This window comes from Amphiprion ocellaris, chromosome 13 (assembly GCF_022539595.1).
Source record: "Amphiprion ocellaris isolate individual 3 ecotype Okinawa chromosome 13, ASM2253959v1, whole genome shotgun sequence".
NCBI classification, from domain to species: Eukaryota; Metazoa; Chordata; class Actinopteri; family Pomacentridae; genus Amphiprion; species Amphiprion ocellaris.
The window spans coordinates 2701829-2718309 of NC_072778.1; the positions used below are offsets into that span (position 1 = coordinate 2701829).

The following is a 16481-nucleotide window of genomic DNA, read 5'->3' on the forward strand; positions in this document are numbered from 1 at the left end:
TTGATCATTCTGAGTCTCTAGAGGATAGAGTTGCTCCATTTTTCCTTACATATCACACTAATGAATCAAATGTCGACCACAGTTTCTTACCCTGTTCACTAAGGCTTTTCCAATAGATCTAAATACCCATCACTGTAGATCCTATAGAAACACTTGGGGCCATCCATTCCATGTTTTCCATGAAAACTCCCACTTTATTCATGTGCTAACATAATTGCACAAGGGTTTTCTAATCATCAATGAGCCTTTCAACACCATTAGCTAACACAATGTAGCATTAGAACACAGGAGTGATGGTTGCTGGAAATGTTCCTCTGTACCTCTATGGAGATATTCCATTAAAAATCAGCTGTTTCCAGCTACAATAGTCATTTACCACATTAACTATGTCTAGACTGTGTTTCCGATTCAATTAATGTTGTCTTCAGTGAAAAAAACTGCTTTTCTTTCAAAAATACGGACATTTCTAAGTGACCTAAACTTTTGAAAAGTAGTTTATGTTCAGCTGTCTTTGAGACTGAAGCTCTGCCGTCTGTTCCCGAACAATTAACCCTCTTTTAAAGTGACTTAAACATTTTCTTGCCATATTTACACAAAATCAGGATCACCACAGACTATGACTGGGTGCTAAGTGCTCCATCTTTCTCAAGTTTTTTTCCTCTCCGTTGCCTGTCTGTATGTAAATCTGCAAAATCTATAAGAAGTTATTAGAGAACAGACACACCAAAGTCCAGGTAAGGAAATGTCAGCTTGTACATTTATTTTATTATTCACAGGTGAACACAGCAGAGGCATGGAGTGTTTCATATCCCCTCGGGGGCACATTCAGCAGGGCAAAATGTCACCGAATGATCAGAAATAGAAATATTTCATGCGGGGCCACATATATGCCCCCAGGAGATACATAGCTTTTATTTTTTTAAAACCAACACAGTTTAGAACCGATCAGCCACTGGTCTCTATTGACTGGAGTTACTGTTTACTTCTATTTATTTACTCTTTTTTTTTTTACTTGTGTGCGAGAAGAGAGCCCACTCGGCGTTCATGTGCCTACAGAACAGTCACCAACAGGCAGAAAGCACAGGACCAAAGGAGCGTGGGGATGGATCACACGATAAGATGGGACAAAGTGGGGGAAGCCCTGCGCCTCCCTCAGTCCGTACACTGACATGCTTTAGACAGGAAGCAAAGGGCGGGGTGGAGGTTTCAGCCTCGGTCCGAGTCCTTTCAATGCGGCGCCCGCTCCTCTCCTGGACCCCAGGCTTCGGTTGGGGATCACCCAGAGGAAATGTTTACATTTTGACAGAATGAAAGAGAAAGAGAGATCCGTTTATTTTCACACAGTTCCCTTCGAGTGACAGCTCAATCCACACGGCTGTCTTCCCTTTGGCGAGACGACTTCTCATCGAGTCAGACTGCGCTAGCCGCTCGCTCACCAGTGTGTGTGTGTGTGTGTGTGCGTGTCATCGCCTCAGTCTCCATGGCGATGATGTCCCATTCAGCCGGGCACCTGCCGGGATAAGAGGTGTGGGTTGAGGGGGGGAGGAGGGTGAGGAGGAGGAGTGGGGCTCAGTCAGTCAAAATGGCCGCCTCGCCCTCGCCAGGTGTCGGTGTGTTGAAAAGACTTCCGAAGATCATTCAGCTCCATTTACCTTTGGGGATCGCCCAGGGTGCAGCGACCTGGGTGAGCCCGAGGTAACCATGGCAACGCATCGCCGACGAGATTGTGCATCTGCGCCGGCCGGGGGGGAGAAAAACAACATTCAGAGACTAAAACGCTGCAGAGACGCATCTGATCCATGTGCTGTGCAGGGAAACAGTTCTCAAAGAGCCCAGGAGGTTCCCCAGGAGTCCATGTAGGGGGTCCAGGAAGTCCAAGATGTTTAACCCTCGTGTCGTCCTGCGGGTCAAAACTGACCTGGTTTAAAGTTTGAAAATGTTGAAAAAACGATATATATTTTCACTTCTGATGTCCACATTTTCAGCATTTTTAGGAAATCTTTGAACATTTTTTGGTGGAAAAAAATGTTAAAAATGTTTCTTTAAGAACATTCACATAAAAATCAACCAAAATCCAACGCAAATTGGCTGGATTTTGGTTGATTTTATGTGAATGTTCTTAAAGAAAATATTAGAAGTTTTACTGATATATATGGAATCACTTTCGATATTTTTTAGGATTTTTTTGGAAGATTTTTACTCATTTTTTTGAAAATATTTACAAGAATTTTCTTGCCAAATTTGGGGAATTTTTTTTTTTTTAAATATAATTGTTAAGGGAAACTTTTAAGGAATTACTGGAAATTTCTTCCTGAAGGTTTTGCAAATTGTCAGAAATTCGGGGAATTTTTTTCTGAATTTTGGGATTTTTTTTAGACAAGGAAAGAAGAAATTTTTGGTGCCTGTAAATGAGGACAACAGGAGGGTTAAGATGATCCCGTCAGAGTAAATATGAATGAGACAGATATACAACTCAATCAGTAGCTTAAATGAACAGGTGACAGAATTCATTGGAAACACACTAAACAATGCTAATGAAGTGTCAAATGAGACGACAGAGTCCCTTCTTACACACATTCTACAGTTTAACACACAAACGTGTACATTTGGTTTTTAAACAGTGCAGCTTCAAACTCAACCAAAGTGTAAAAAAAAGGAATCAGAGGTTTTGTGCTTGTTGAGGGATAGAATTTTCTGATTGTATGGATGAGATTCTGCTACATTCAAACGAGGATTTTAACATAAAACATGAGAATAAAGTGTAGCCTAATGGTGGTTAGCTTATGTTAGCAAACTTTAGAGTTAGCTTTTATGACTCAACTTTACTTGTTCTACCCATTAACTACGGCTGTGTCCGAAATCATTCACTACACTCACTTTTTTGTTTACTCTTGCACATTATTTGCACTCCACATAAAACATTTTAACATTTGTACATTCTTTACATAGGACATTTCGCATTTTTGTATTTACTGCACATTTTTTGCTCATTTATCAGTATTTACGGTGGTGGGAACTGTACTTAAATTTACCAGATAAAGTATTTCTATTTTATTCTACTACACTCCATATAGTGCACTATATATTGCAGTGGTCCTTCACCAACGGGCTGCACAGAAAGAATAAAAACACTGAGTTATATGTTTTATTTCTGACTGAGTCTACAGGGTGTTTTATTTTGAAAAATGACTAAACCGTCTTTCCTTTACTTCTGCCTGTGCTTGTTACCCACGCTTTACTCTGTCAATTTTCATGTTAAATGAAGCCGTCAGTCTAATCCGTCAAAATTTATAAAAAAGGAGAGCATCTTTGAAAAGAGACAGAAGAAAAAGTAAATACATATTTAGCAATAAAAACTGATTTCACACATTTTTTTAAAATAAAAAACAAAAAACAACTATTTTTCATTGTGTGCGCTGACCGGTCTGTAGAAACCAGTCCGTGCTGCATAAAAGACTGGAGACCGTTGATATCAGGTGTTTGTGTTTCATTTTGTAGTGCTGTCTGACTGTTAAGTTACAAATGAAGGGTTTGGAAAGCAGAGTGGTCTAACCCACTCTGTAATTTTTGAGAAAAATGGGTTCAAAGTTTTGTGTTTTCCAGAATAGTCTAACATTCACTGTAAAGCTATATTTGGGTGTTGAGTTAGACCGTTATGCCTCCAAAATCTAGACCATAAAATACTACAGAAACTATATAAAGCTCAGTTTGGATTTTTTGTGGGTTAGACCACTCTGCTTCTAACCCCCACACAGTGCAGTATGAAAGCCAGTGTACAGCCGATGGAAGGAGACGAACAAGAAACGTGAAAACTTGTCATTAAAATGTAGGTAGTTTCCCCTTCAGGCTGTGCTGTTGAATTTGATTTTACCCGTTTCTTAGTCATGTAATAAACTGTGAATCTGATGTGTTTGCTGTACGCTGCTGCAGCACGAATCATGACTAGTGAGGAACGTAATAAATAGCTGGAGTTGCGTCGGAAACTTTGCTGAGGTGCTCCCAACATAGTTCACCGTGTAGTGGTCCTGTATAGGGAGTGAATGGATGATTTCGGACACAGCTTATGTTTTAGCGTTTGTCATGGTGTCTTTAAAAGGCATTGTAAGGCTGCCTGAACCTCTGTTTGTTTTCCAGTCATAAGAACCGTCCCTATAGAGCAGAGGTGCCAAACATATGGCCCTCCAGAGGGTCCAACCCGGCCCATGGGATGAGTTTACAAAGTGTTAAAATGACAGACATGACATTAACTGCAGATTGTAAATTTGTAAAACTGTACATTTAAAATAATTCCTAAATCCTGACAAGTTGTTTTGATCATGAAGTCCAATACTATATTGTTCAGCTAAATGTTCTGTGCCTTTGTAAACACTCTGTGATCTGTAAGTTGTAAAGCACAAATGTTAAACTGAGGTATAATATTGTTGAAATTGCACTTATTTTACTAAGAAACTTCAGGTTTTTCATACTGTTTTGTAAAAAGATAGCTCCTTAACCCTGCTGTTGTCCTCATTTATGGGCACCAAAAAATAATGTTTCTGTGTCTGAAAAAAATCCCAAAAATTCAGCAAAAAAATTCCCCAAATTTCTGAAAATTTGCAAAACCTTCAAGGAGAAAATTCCAATAATTCCTTAAAAGTTTCCCTTAAAACTTTTACTTTTAAAAAAATTCCCCAAATTTGGCAAGAAAATTCTTGTAAATATTTTCAAAAAATGAGTAAAAATCTACCAAAAAAATCCTAAAAATATCTAAAGTGATTCCATATATATCAGTAAATCTTCTAATATTTTCTTTAAAAATATTCACATAAAAATCATTTTATGTAAATTTCACTGGATTTTCGTTGATTTTTTTGTGAATGTCCTTAAGAAACATTTTTAACATTTCTTTTTTTCCACCAAAAAATGTTCAAAGATTTCCCAGAAATGTTGAAAAAGTGGACATCAGAAGTTTCACTTCTTTTTTTGCACCAAAACAAAGGGGGAGAATTTGGAGTTGTTGTTATTTATAGGTTATTCTGCAAAGATTCTACTGCTCACTTCAGATCACACTGGGCTGAATGTGGCCCCTGAACTAGAATGAGTTTGACACCTCTGCTCTAGAGCCTCGTTCATGGTTGTATTCTGGGGAAAACAACGTCTGACATGTTCATGAGGCTGGCGTTATGTCCAGTATCTACTCTTTGTCATTGTTTTGGAGTCAAAGCTTACGACAAAATATGAACAGAAAGGCTGGAAGAGCAGATTACGCGGCTGTTCCAGGAAATGTTCACACCACCGAGCGCCTGTCCGGAATTCCTGCAGTGGAAAACCACCTATTGTTGCTTGTTTTCAAAGAGTTGTGTAGTCTTTAGTGGAAGGAAGCAAGTCTTTCACCGTTTGAGTGCATCTGGAGATACAGGAGGTTCTGGAGTGTTTCACCAAGCAGAACACAAAGAGTGGAAGCTGGGGAAAGAGGTAACTTAGCTCAAATGCTAACATGCATAGAACCACAATGTCTCTTTATCACATTAGTTTTCAGTGCAGTTATGGATTTAATGGAAGTTGCCTTTTTGCAAGCTCCAGCCTCCAGCCCGTTATCCTAAGGTCGGCTAAACACGTTACACAGTTTTCTACCATTTGCAAAACAATGCACACATGTTAAAATGTCAACAGTTCCTTCATGTATTACAAGATAGCATGTAAACTTTTAATCTGAAATATCACCGGTGAGCTTTGAAGGGGTCACATCAAATTATCTGACATGGTGATGATGAATTATTATTATTATTATTATTATTATTATTATTATTATTATTATTATTATTATTATTATTATTATTATTATTAATAATAATAATAATAAAAGGCCACATTTTTTTCACATAATGCCACAGTGAGAATTCAGTTTACCTCTAGTGTGTTGGAATAAATGCAGGAATCTCAGAAAAACATCTCAAGATCAGGGCAAATAAAGCCGTCTTGATTTTTCTCTTTGTTCAGCATGCCATGGCTACATTATCTTCGGTACATTCTTTAATATCCTGATGCCTTGTAATTAGCTTTTTGTCTCCGGCCGACTCGCCCCTATGCCTCTCTGATGGATCCCCTCGCTGTATAACGGTCGGTCACTGATGCAAAGAAGCAGCTCTGGGAGGAAGAGCTGCTCTGAAAAAAATATTCAAATGTTTTAGAGGGGATTCTTCCTTTAATGTTTCTTAAACCCTGTGTAACAGATGAAGGGCAAAAAAATGCAAGAATTTCAGTTTAGCAACCGTGTGTTTGTGCATCTTTGTCTGTCTGCGCGCACGACTGAGAAAAGGCGGCATGTGTGTGCATGCATGTGTGTGTGCATGCGTGCATGTGTGTGTGTGTGTGTGTGTGTGTGTGAGACTAAGAAATCGAAAAAGAAGGACAGGCCCAGTGTGTGTCTATGTGTGTGTGTCTCTGAGTGGCGATGCGTCAGGACCTACAGAGTGTGAAATGGAGCAGGGAGGTTCAGGAGACACACTGCAACACACACACGCAAACACACACACACACACACACACACACACACACACACATCTCTCACTCTCTCTGTCTCTATCTCCTGCTCTCTCACCCATCCCACCTCCCCCTCAGCCTTCATTTTCCTCTCCTTCCCTGCTTTTCCCACTTCCCTTTCCCTTTTCCCCCCTTCCTCCTTCCTCTCCTTTCTGCTTCCCCTCTCTTCCCATCTCTTCCACTTTGCTCTGTATCTCCCCGTTGCCGCTTTATTCTGCCACTTTATCTCTCTGGATAAAGCTCTCCCTGCTGTGGAGTTTGTTTTTCCCCCTGCTTTGCCTTTATCTTTCGTTGGGATGCCGTGTTTGTGCAGCAGCCGGAGAGAGAGACATAGACGGAGAGAGACAGCATCCCCATGTCAGGCCAATGATGGATTAGAATACTAAAATACTGGAGAGAGAAAGCAGACACACTAGACGCTCAAATCTGACATGGTGTGTGTGTGTGTGTGTGTGCGTTTTGTGCATGTAAATCTACTACACGGTAATAGAACAATAAAAAAAAGAGCGCTTCCTTCCTTCCACCTCCTCTGTTCCTCTCTCACCCCGGAGGCTTTCTTTCTGTCTCTATCTCGCTCGCTCTCCAACTTGATTTAACGCATGACTTCTCAGCTTGTTTATTTCAGTACATATTAATGTAAATCACTGGTGTCCACTCGTCTCCCCCTTCCTCCCTCCGTCCATCCCTCTCATCGTCCTGCCACCGGCCGTCGGACCTCGCGACAAACAGCCGAGGCAACAATTAAAATGAACAACGGGGCCCAGTAAAAGGCCGTCGCTCCGGCCCCCACCGGCCACGTCAATCAGACGCTTGACCTCCCCTGCTGATCTCAATTAACCCCTGCTATTGGCTGGTAGGAGGTAGGGGTGCAGGGGGGGTGACCTGGCTATCTAATTCTATGTAATGCTGAGGAGGATGGAGATTGTGAGGTCAGGGGAAGCTGCTCATCGCCTTTTCAGGTAATTTACTCTAAACCATATGCTCACTTTTGTCAGATTTGCAGCCGGTGTAATCAAACAAACCGGTGCTGCCCTCAGCAACATCCAGAGCAGTGCAGGGAGCTAACCTGCATGGAAGGTGTTGGGATTCAGGCAGCAGGTGCCACACTGACAGCTTAAGTGCACCGCCACAGTCAGAAGAGTGTGATTGATTTCTGTTCCAGAGGACTTCAGCTGAACGGGCTTTCAGGAGGACAGAGTGTCCTTTGTGTGTTCAGAACCAAAGAATATGAAGCAACTCTCTGGTCACCTGTTTTCAACGTAAACCAACTTGTGTCAGGAACAGTCCAGATTCAGCTCACAGCAGAAGGTGAAGAGTTCATCCATGGATTCTGGTGAAATAGGAGGCAACTGATGCTGGACGTAACGGAAAGACGGCAAACTACCACAGCGGAGGAGCTAACCAGCACTGATGTGGGATTTTAAGAATGAACTGATGTTAAAACTAGGAAAATAGGATGTTTAATTCAGATTCAACTACAGGCATGCTAAAACTGGAAAACATGACGTGTCAACTGAACAATCCTGTGTAAACTGCAACCCAATGGAAACCATACAAGATGATAAAACCGGAAGAACAAGCTCTCTCTTAGTGAAACTAAGGGCATGCTGACCAAAGCAGGAATATGAATCTGGGGAAAACCTAAGGATAGTTGTGAAAGGAGAGGATGGGGTGATTTGTTTTAAAGAAAAGGAGGCAGTTAAAGTTTTGACACGATTGCATCACACACCCTGGATGTCCTGATTGGTTCTCAAGAAGGATGGGTTGTGGTTTTCCAGACAGAGGAGTTTAGAAAAGGTTTGCAGAAGTATACATCGATCAGACATAACATTATGACCACCTTCCTAATATTCTGTTAGTCCTCCTTATGTGGTCCAAAATGCTCTGAACCATTGGACCTGGACCAGAGGACCTCTCAGGGTGTCCTATGGGGCCTGGACCAGGACGTTGGCAGTGGATCCTTTGGGTGCTCTGGGTTGTGCAGTGGGGTCTTAGGGAATCAAACTTGTTCCACTGCATCCTGTTGATGATTGATCAGAATGGGCTCTAGGTAGTTTGGAAGTCAAATCAACATCTTGGGCGACTGTCATGTTCCTCAAGATGTTCCTGACTGATGTTTTTGCGATGTGATGAGGTACATTTTCCTACGGGGGTAGGCCTCTAACCTTATTCAGCTCTAAAGAAAAGTAGCAAGGCAGCAAAGAACACAGCATTTACATAAGACGACTTTGGAATAGTCTCTTCTGGCAGAAACAAACATTTTCCTCCTGACACAGAAACACACAGAGAACAAGTCGACAAAATGTCAAAGTAACTGAGCATCACTGGAACTGGAAACTGTTTTGTAAGTGCTGAATTTAACATTGTAATCCCCTACACTGCTTGGTCCTGAAAAAAGTAATCACATTACTGTTGCAAGTAATGTATCAGTGTCTATCAACAGTCATAATTAGGGTCTGAGGATCAACAGTTATATGCTTTCTCCTGACAAAGTAATCGCATTTGTGAAGCTCTAAACATACCCTAAAACACCTCCAATGTGGCATGAACATCCAAACCGGTGAAAAATTTGACATTTTTGGGGAATTGCACGTGTGTGGAAAAATGGCTCAATAGCGCCCCCTGTAATATTTGGAACATTGGGCCGCTTCACCGAGACCTATGAAACTTTGGTAGGCATGCAGGGTTTTTGTGAGTGCAAAAAAAAAAGCCTTTTGCACACATACCCCAAACCCAACAGGAAGTCAGCCATTTTGAATTAAGATTTTTGGCGATTTTGGGTCATTTTTTGAAATTTCCAAGATCAAATTCCTCCTCGGGACCTCCCAAGTCCAACACACCTCAAATTTGGCTTGCATGTACAACAGGCATTATTGATCAAAATTTATTAAAACCTTCCACAAAAGTCAAAGGGTGTGGCCATAAAACAGGAAGTGCTGTCTAACTAGCCTGTACATGCTCCAATCTGCCTCAAACTGTACTGTCTTGTTCTTGTAGGGTTTGGAACTAACAACAGATTTACACTGACATCTATGTATACTAAACCAATGAAAAGGAATTTCTGATGGTCTGTTTACTATAAAAGTCACAGTTGTTCTTCTCTTTTGAGAATCTCAATGAACTCTGTATTCTCCGTATAGCAAATGGTATTAATTTAAAGTTTTTCTTTGATATTATATGTTGAATTACTGTTGATACTGCAGCTTATGTTCCTTGCGATTAACCCTTTATTTCCTACACTGTTCTTTTGAGAATTCCTGGTGAAAAAGATAAAATCAGTAAATGAGTGAGGCCAAACTGAACAATCTTGAGGTCCGTGGATCAGAGAGACTTGAAAGAAAAGTCTCTGTTTCCTCACCAACGTTCCACTTTAATAATACATAAACCTGGTGCTGGTACCGTGACCCTTCAGGGTGGAGGTTGTCATCATGACTCATTGCCATCAGTTTATGTTTGAGATGTGTGTGTTGGTCGCTGCACGCTGGACAAACTTTGTCTAACTGATGAGTTAATGATAGTCTCTAGAGATCTGTGGTGAAGAGGAGCTCACACACATAATACCTGTTACCAGGACTCGGTGTTGGTTTGGGTCTTTTTAAAGGATCTGTTGACGATATGCAGAATTAGCTGTTTTAAGACCTCGACCTCTCCGACGCCTTAAGGAATCATTTGCAGTCGCTACGACAGATGAATGTTTCATTGTAATCAGTGTCCTCTCTCAGATTACTGATTGCCGTTTATGAGTCCCAGTTAAAACCTGAACAAGCCGAACATCGGTGTTCGCTGTGCAGCCGCTCGGTGTTTAAAGATCAGGTGAGCCGACAGCTTCACTCCGACTCTTATCGCTGCTTCACTGATTGACAGACGCTTTGTCTGAGGGGTGTGTTCAGACAGAAAGGCCTTTGAGATTGTGTGTGTGTGTGTGTGTGTGTGTGTGTGTGTGTGTGTGTGTGTGTGTGTGTGTGTGTGTGTGTGTCTGTGTGTGTGTGTCTCAGCAGTTGCAGCTACCAGCAGCACCCGAGGAAACAGAAAGAGAGGTTAAAGTACACTGCAGACCTGTCACCTCTCCGTCTATCTCTGCCTTCATCCTTTCATTCCCTTTGTAGTGTGTTTCCTCGGCGGCTTCACAAAGCGAACCTCCTCTTCCTCCTCCTCCTCCTCCTCTCTTTTACTTTCTTCCTGTTGCTCTTCTATGCCGCATTTTCTTTCCTCTATATTTCTTCTCTGCTCTCCATTACCTGTTTGTCATTTTTTGCCTTCATACCTTTATATCTTCGTCTCCCTCAATTGTTTTGGTTTTGTTTTCATTCCACATTCATCCTCTCTCCTTTTCATCTACTATGCTTCCTCCTTGACTTCTTGCAATTTTTCTTTCCTCTTTTCTGCTTTAAATCCTTTCCCCTCTTTCTTCCTTTTCCCATCCCTTCTTACTTTCTTCTTTTCCTCTCCTTTTTTGTCTCTTTTCTTCTTTCCTTCCTGCTTCTTCTAATTCATCCCACCTCATCCTTCTCGTTCCCATCCCTCGTCTTCTTTTCCTCTTCTCTTCCACGCTTCCTCTTTTCCTTTCCTATTTCCTTCTTCATTTGTCTCCTCTCCTCCCACCCTCTACTCCACGTCTCCTTGCCCTCCACCATCGCTGGCGCCCCTGCAGATGGGTTTTAATTTTACACGTTCCCCAGAAATAGGAAAGAAAAAAAATTAGTGTCAGCAAAAGATTTATAAGACATAGAAAATCAAGAGCTGGCGATTCTCTCTGCTATGTTTGTGCTCCAGGGTCCTTTCTGTTCTCGCTATAGCGCACTATTTCTATCGCTGCCTCGCCAACACACACACATTCATACACTCCTCCCCCCCAGGAGCCTGTCAGATGATAAAGAGATGTTGTCAGGGACTGATTATCAGCCTCCCAACTAAAAACAAGTAAAACATCAAACGCACAAAGACCACACAGGGACTTGGCCTTATTTTTTTTCTGAATTTCTCCTCTCTCTCCTTCCCGGCTCTCTTCATTTTGTCTGTGCTGGTGTCAGAAGTGTGTTTTTTCGCCTGCTGGGGAGCCATTTGATTTGTTCTGCTGTTTTAGAGCTCATATTGTTTCTGGTGTGTTGTTTTTATTATGACGGCTTTATTCATATCGCAGCCCGTGGCAGCCTGGGTCTCCGGTCCCGAGTCACCGGGGAGGGAGGGAGGGAGGGAGATAGGGACGGAGCAATAAAGCAAGAAAGAGCTGCATCGGCTCAATGCGTGGCAGGCGCTCCGTGGACGGATGTGTGTCTGCGCTGCATGTGAGGCCGTGCTGACGTGGGTGGGAAGTGCAAGACTCAAATTATAACAAAAAGCTTTGCCCAATTTTCTTTGCAATCTCCCCGCCCGACCCCCTGCGCGCCCGTGCACGAGCGCACACATGGCACGCCCGGCGCTCCACGTTCATCAAACAATGAGAGACAAGTGTGTAATTTATCATTCACCGTGGCTGTGGAGGGGGGACGGCGGCGGGGAGACGAGGATCGCTCCATTCATCACCGTGATAAAGTTTGACTCCCGCGCCGTACATCAACGCCCATTCCCCCCTTCAGCCGCTGTTAGGATGACCCCTACACAGGTGAGTCACAACCAGCGGCACCAATCATCATCCATCACCAGGTTCAAATCATAAAGCTACTTCTGATGAGGCCGTGGGGTGTTTCTGTATGTGAGGAGGAGGGGGGGGGTTCACATCCAAGCACAGTAACACCCAGCACAGAGTTCATTGCCTCATTATCTGTTTTCACACAAGTTCTGTTTTTGCTCTCTAGGTTTGAAAATTACAATTAAGACGATGAATCTGCTCAGAGGCATAAAGAACAATCAGCATCATAGAAGTCATGTTTTCCTTTTACGTCACACGCTAAGTTTGGTTGTACATTAAAAATACGGCAACCAGTTCAGTTTTTGTTCCCCTAAAGTGTTAATTCCAGCAGGATGTGAGCCCTTTTGGGTCATTCCAAAACTGGAATCATCACCATCAATTTTCAAATCATCCATGTACAAAATACCAAAACATGCAGTTGTTGTGTAAATTTACATCCTGAGACCAAATCTAGAAAAACTAGGAGAAGATAAAGTTGAAAATATTTTTTTAAATTACCAAATACATCTGGAATTCCCCTAAACTGCCATTTTTCTCTTGCCCCACCCTCTTGATGACCAAACTGAATCTCAAATAAAACAGTTAAAATGAAATTTAAATCTCCTTTTTTGTTTTTCATTGATGTCCTTTGAAAATGTGGGAACATTTTTTAATCAACCTAATTTTTAAATAATAATTATTATTCATGGAATCTGTGTCCCACAACTTGTTAGCAAAACCTGTTGATGTTTTTTTGTCATTTTACATCTTGCTGTTTTCGCTTTGTGTCTTATTTTTGTCATTTTGTGTCTCATTTCTGTTGCTTTCTGTCTTGTTTATGTCGTTTTCTGTTTCGTTTCACTCGTTTTCTGTCTTGTTTTTGTCATTTTGTGTCTAGCTTTTGTTGTTATCTATCTCATTTCTGTCATTTTCTGTCTTGTGTTCATCGTTTACTTCATCAAACAGTTTTCCTAAAGAATGTGTAGAGCAAAGCTATGTCCTCTCTTCTATTTTCCATATTTTCATCACATTGTCAGCCTTGACTGAATGTCTCACTCTACCTCATATTATCAGGATCAGACTAATTCTTTGGACTGTTTTCCATCAGTCAGTTTGTCCTCTTGGTCAGCAGTAACAGCAGCTAAATATCTAGCTTCTACTGCTGAGAAAAAGATCACATTAGCATGGATTAGCAACCCTGTTACTGTGATTAGAGTAGGGTTAGCAAACAACACAGAAAACATGGAATAAAAATGCTACCATTGATATGGAAGCTGAACCAGTCAAGCCTTTGAGAGTTTATTACCTATTTTTGATGAATATGTAGCAGAAAATTATAGTTTATTTTTCCAAAGTTTTGAAGCACACATGTCCTCTATTTCTCGAACAACCCTTTTCATACATGGGATGTGTAACAGTGCTGCTTAATCAATCTGTTGCAGTGACAGCATTCTGTCACCCACACATAGGTCACTTTAAATGATATATTATTCAGACGTATCCACCACAGTGACAGGGAGAGACACCATTATTTGTCATACAGGCGAGATTGGACGCCGTAGCAGGTGATGAATAATGCATGAAAACACGCTAATAAACAAAAGTTAATAAATGAATTTATAGTAAATGTAGAACTGTCCAAATAACTACCAGCCCAGTTCAGTATTTTATAAACACTGAAAAGTCTGATGATAATTTAATTACTACTTTACCAACGGTAAAATTAAAATGAAGGGTTTGGAAGCAGAGTGGTCCGACCCACTCTCTCTTCAAAGTTTTGTGTTTTCCAGAATGGTCTAACATTCCAAATGCCACTGTAACGCTATATTTGGGCAGTGGGTTTAGACCATTTTGCCTCTAAAATCTAGATCATAAAATATTACAGAAATTATTTCAGGGTTAATAAATAAATAGATTGGGCACATCCTAGCTACACCTACCAAATTTGGTAGTCATATGTAGCACGTCAGGGTGAACAAAAAAGACTCTTTCACACATACCCAAAACCCAACAGGAAGTCGGCCATTTTGAATTAAGATTCTTGGTGATTTTGGGTCAATTTTTGAAATTTTCAAGAGCGAATTCCTCCGAGGGGCTACGTCCGACACACCTCAAATTTGGCCTGTATACACAACAGGCGTTAGTGCTTAAATGTTATGAAAATCTTCCTGCAAAGTAAAAGGGTGTGGCCGTGGGCATGGGGTGGCCGTGGCGGCCTCTAGAATTTTGACGTGTCGCCATGAAACAGGAAGTGCTGTCTAGCTAGTCTATACATGCTCCAATCTGCCTCAAACTTTACATGTTTGATCAGAGTCCAATGGTGACCATTCACGGTCACAGCGCCACCTGGTGGACATGTGTGGGGATACCTGAGGGCCCGGTCAACGCTGTTTGCAGCTTTAATTCATGTTTGCATTTAGTTCATCCTTACTATTGTGTTCTGTTTGCCTTGAAGCGCCGGCAACGGTGACATCCATCCATTTTGGTGGATTTGGTTTCATTTGGGAGATGCTCATTTTTGCCTACTAGCAGATTCATGTAGTCTGGAATTTAGATATGCATAATTACAGTTTGGAGTCTAATGTGTTACTGTCTGAGTGGCATGAACAAATCCAACAACCCCACTGCTATTTGTCACTATTAAATAAGCCAGGAAGAGCAACATTATCCTCACTGGTTGGCGGCAGCATGTGAACACCCGACCACAACTGCTCCCAGGACAGCTACACCCCACTGCAGCTCCAGTCACACCACTCTGACCACAGTGGCATTTTCAAAAAAACAGATGACAGCAAGGACAGACGACAGGAGTCAAAGGGATGCTACCGACAAAAGGTGAAGTCCATTTCTTCACTATGTTTCATAGGATTTTACAGCAATCAGTCCAGGATTGTTGGCAGGTCCATTATGTGTGAGTGTGTGCATGTGAGTGTGCATGTGTGTGTGTCTTCTCTGTATCCTCTGTTCTACCCCCAGCTGAGGCAGGCCGATAGCAGCAGGAGCAGCAGTAGTAAGGGCTCAGCGGGGCCCGAGGAGACGGCAGCGGCCCCGCCGGTGCCGGAGGAGCCCAGGTTGGAGACGGTGGCCCTCTCAGAGTAGAGCGGGATGACGTCAAACTGGCCGCCTTCATCACCCTCCTCCTCCTCCTCCTCCGTCTGCGTCAGCACCTCCTCTTCCTCGCTCTCCATCACCTGCCAGAGAGCAGAACCCTGTTGAGCTTTTTCTCAGCGTTGACACTTTCACATTTCACAGCACTGATCGACAGCATTGTTTCCCACAGGGAGCCGGAGTTCATGACCCTCTAAAGAAGGGAAGTCGTTTTAGTTCATACATTCCAATTTGATCTAAAGTGGGCCGGACTAGTAAAATCACAGAATACTAACCTATAAATAACGACAATTCTAAATTTTTCTCTTTGTTTTAGTGCAAAAAAGTACAAGTACAGTCTGAAGACTGAAATCTTTTTTACAAAACATTACAAACAACCTAATATTTCTTCAGAGAAAATCAGTGCAATTTGAACAATATTATTCCTCAGTTTATCATTTACACATGTGCATTACAACTTGTGTGTTTGAAAAGAGAATGAAAGGCCAGAGGAAGGACCCCAGCACTCGGCTATACATCGACCAAATCAATATCAATATTTAAATGAGAATTGCTCTCCTAAACTCCCTCAGTTCTGGTGCTGATTCTTTTTTTTCCCTCTACAAACATATTTTATACAAGCCATGGCCTCCATGTCGCCTGATTTTGTCACCTGCCCACCTGATGATGAAGACGGTGCCGCTGGATCAAACTGTTACCATGTATACAGCAGATACTGCTGGAATACTGTATCTTTAATCACAAGGTTTAGTTAGCTCATACAGTAACTCCATGTTATTCATTCCATGTTCAGTCATGCTTCATTGCTCAGATCATACTGTTAGATTGTGGCCTCTGGTTTCTTTGCTGTATTTTTTTAACAGTATTGGCAAGTTTTCAGATCACAGAGTATCTACAAAGGCACAGAACATTCAATCGCAGGTATCTGGAACTCAACAATATAGTATTTTACTTTATGATCAAAACATCTTGTCAAGATCTAGATGTGAGTTTAAATTTACATTCATTTCCACATCTCTGTAGTAATCCTAAGTAACACACCATGTAAAAGTAAAGTGGGAACTATTAATGAAAAAAGTAATCCCCCTGCCTTGTAAATGTATAATATTTATACATAAAAAACACATAAAAGTTGTGGAATCAACAACTGGGTTCCATGAAATCAAACTCTTTTGTACTGAAGCTGCTGACTGACATCATATTGCACAATATTTCCACAGTAACTGTTCATTTTCACTCAGTA

General features: G+C 41.6%; 1 protein-coding gene across 1 annotated transcript in view; it reads right to left on the reverse strand.

The window, feature by feature from the left end:
* Nucleotides 1–745: 745 nt before the first annotated feature.
* The window catches only part of gfra3 (GDNF family receptor alpha 3), a 61087-nt gene continuing 45351 nt past the window's right edge, over nt 746–16481 (reverse strand). Inside the window, exon 8 of the mRNA XM_055016589.1 lies at nt 746–15321. Within this exon, the coding sequence (XP_054872564.1) occupies nt 15097–15321 (225 nt within the window). The 3' untranslated portion in view covers nt 746–15096. The remainder of the gene's footprint in view (nt 15322–16481) is intronic.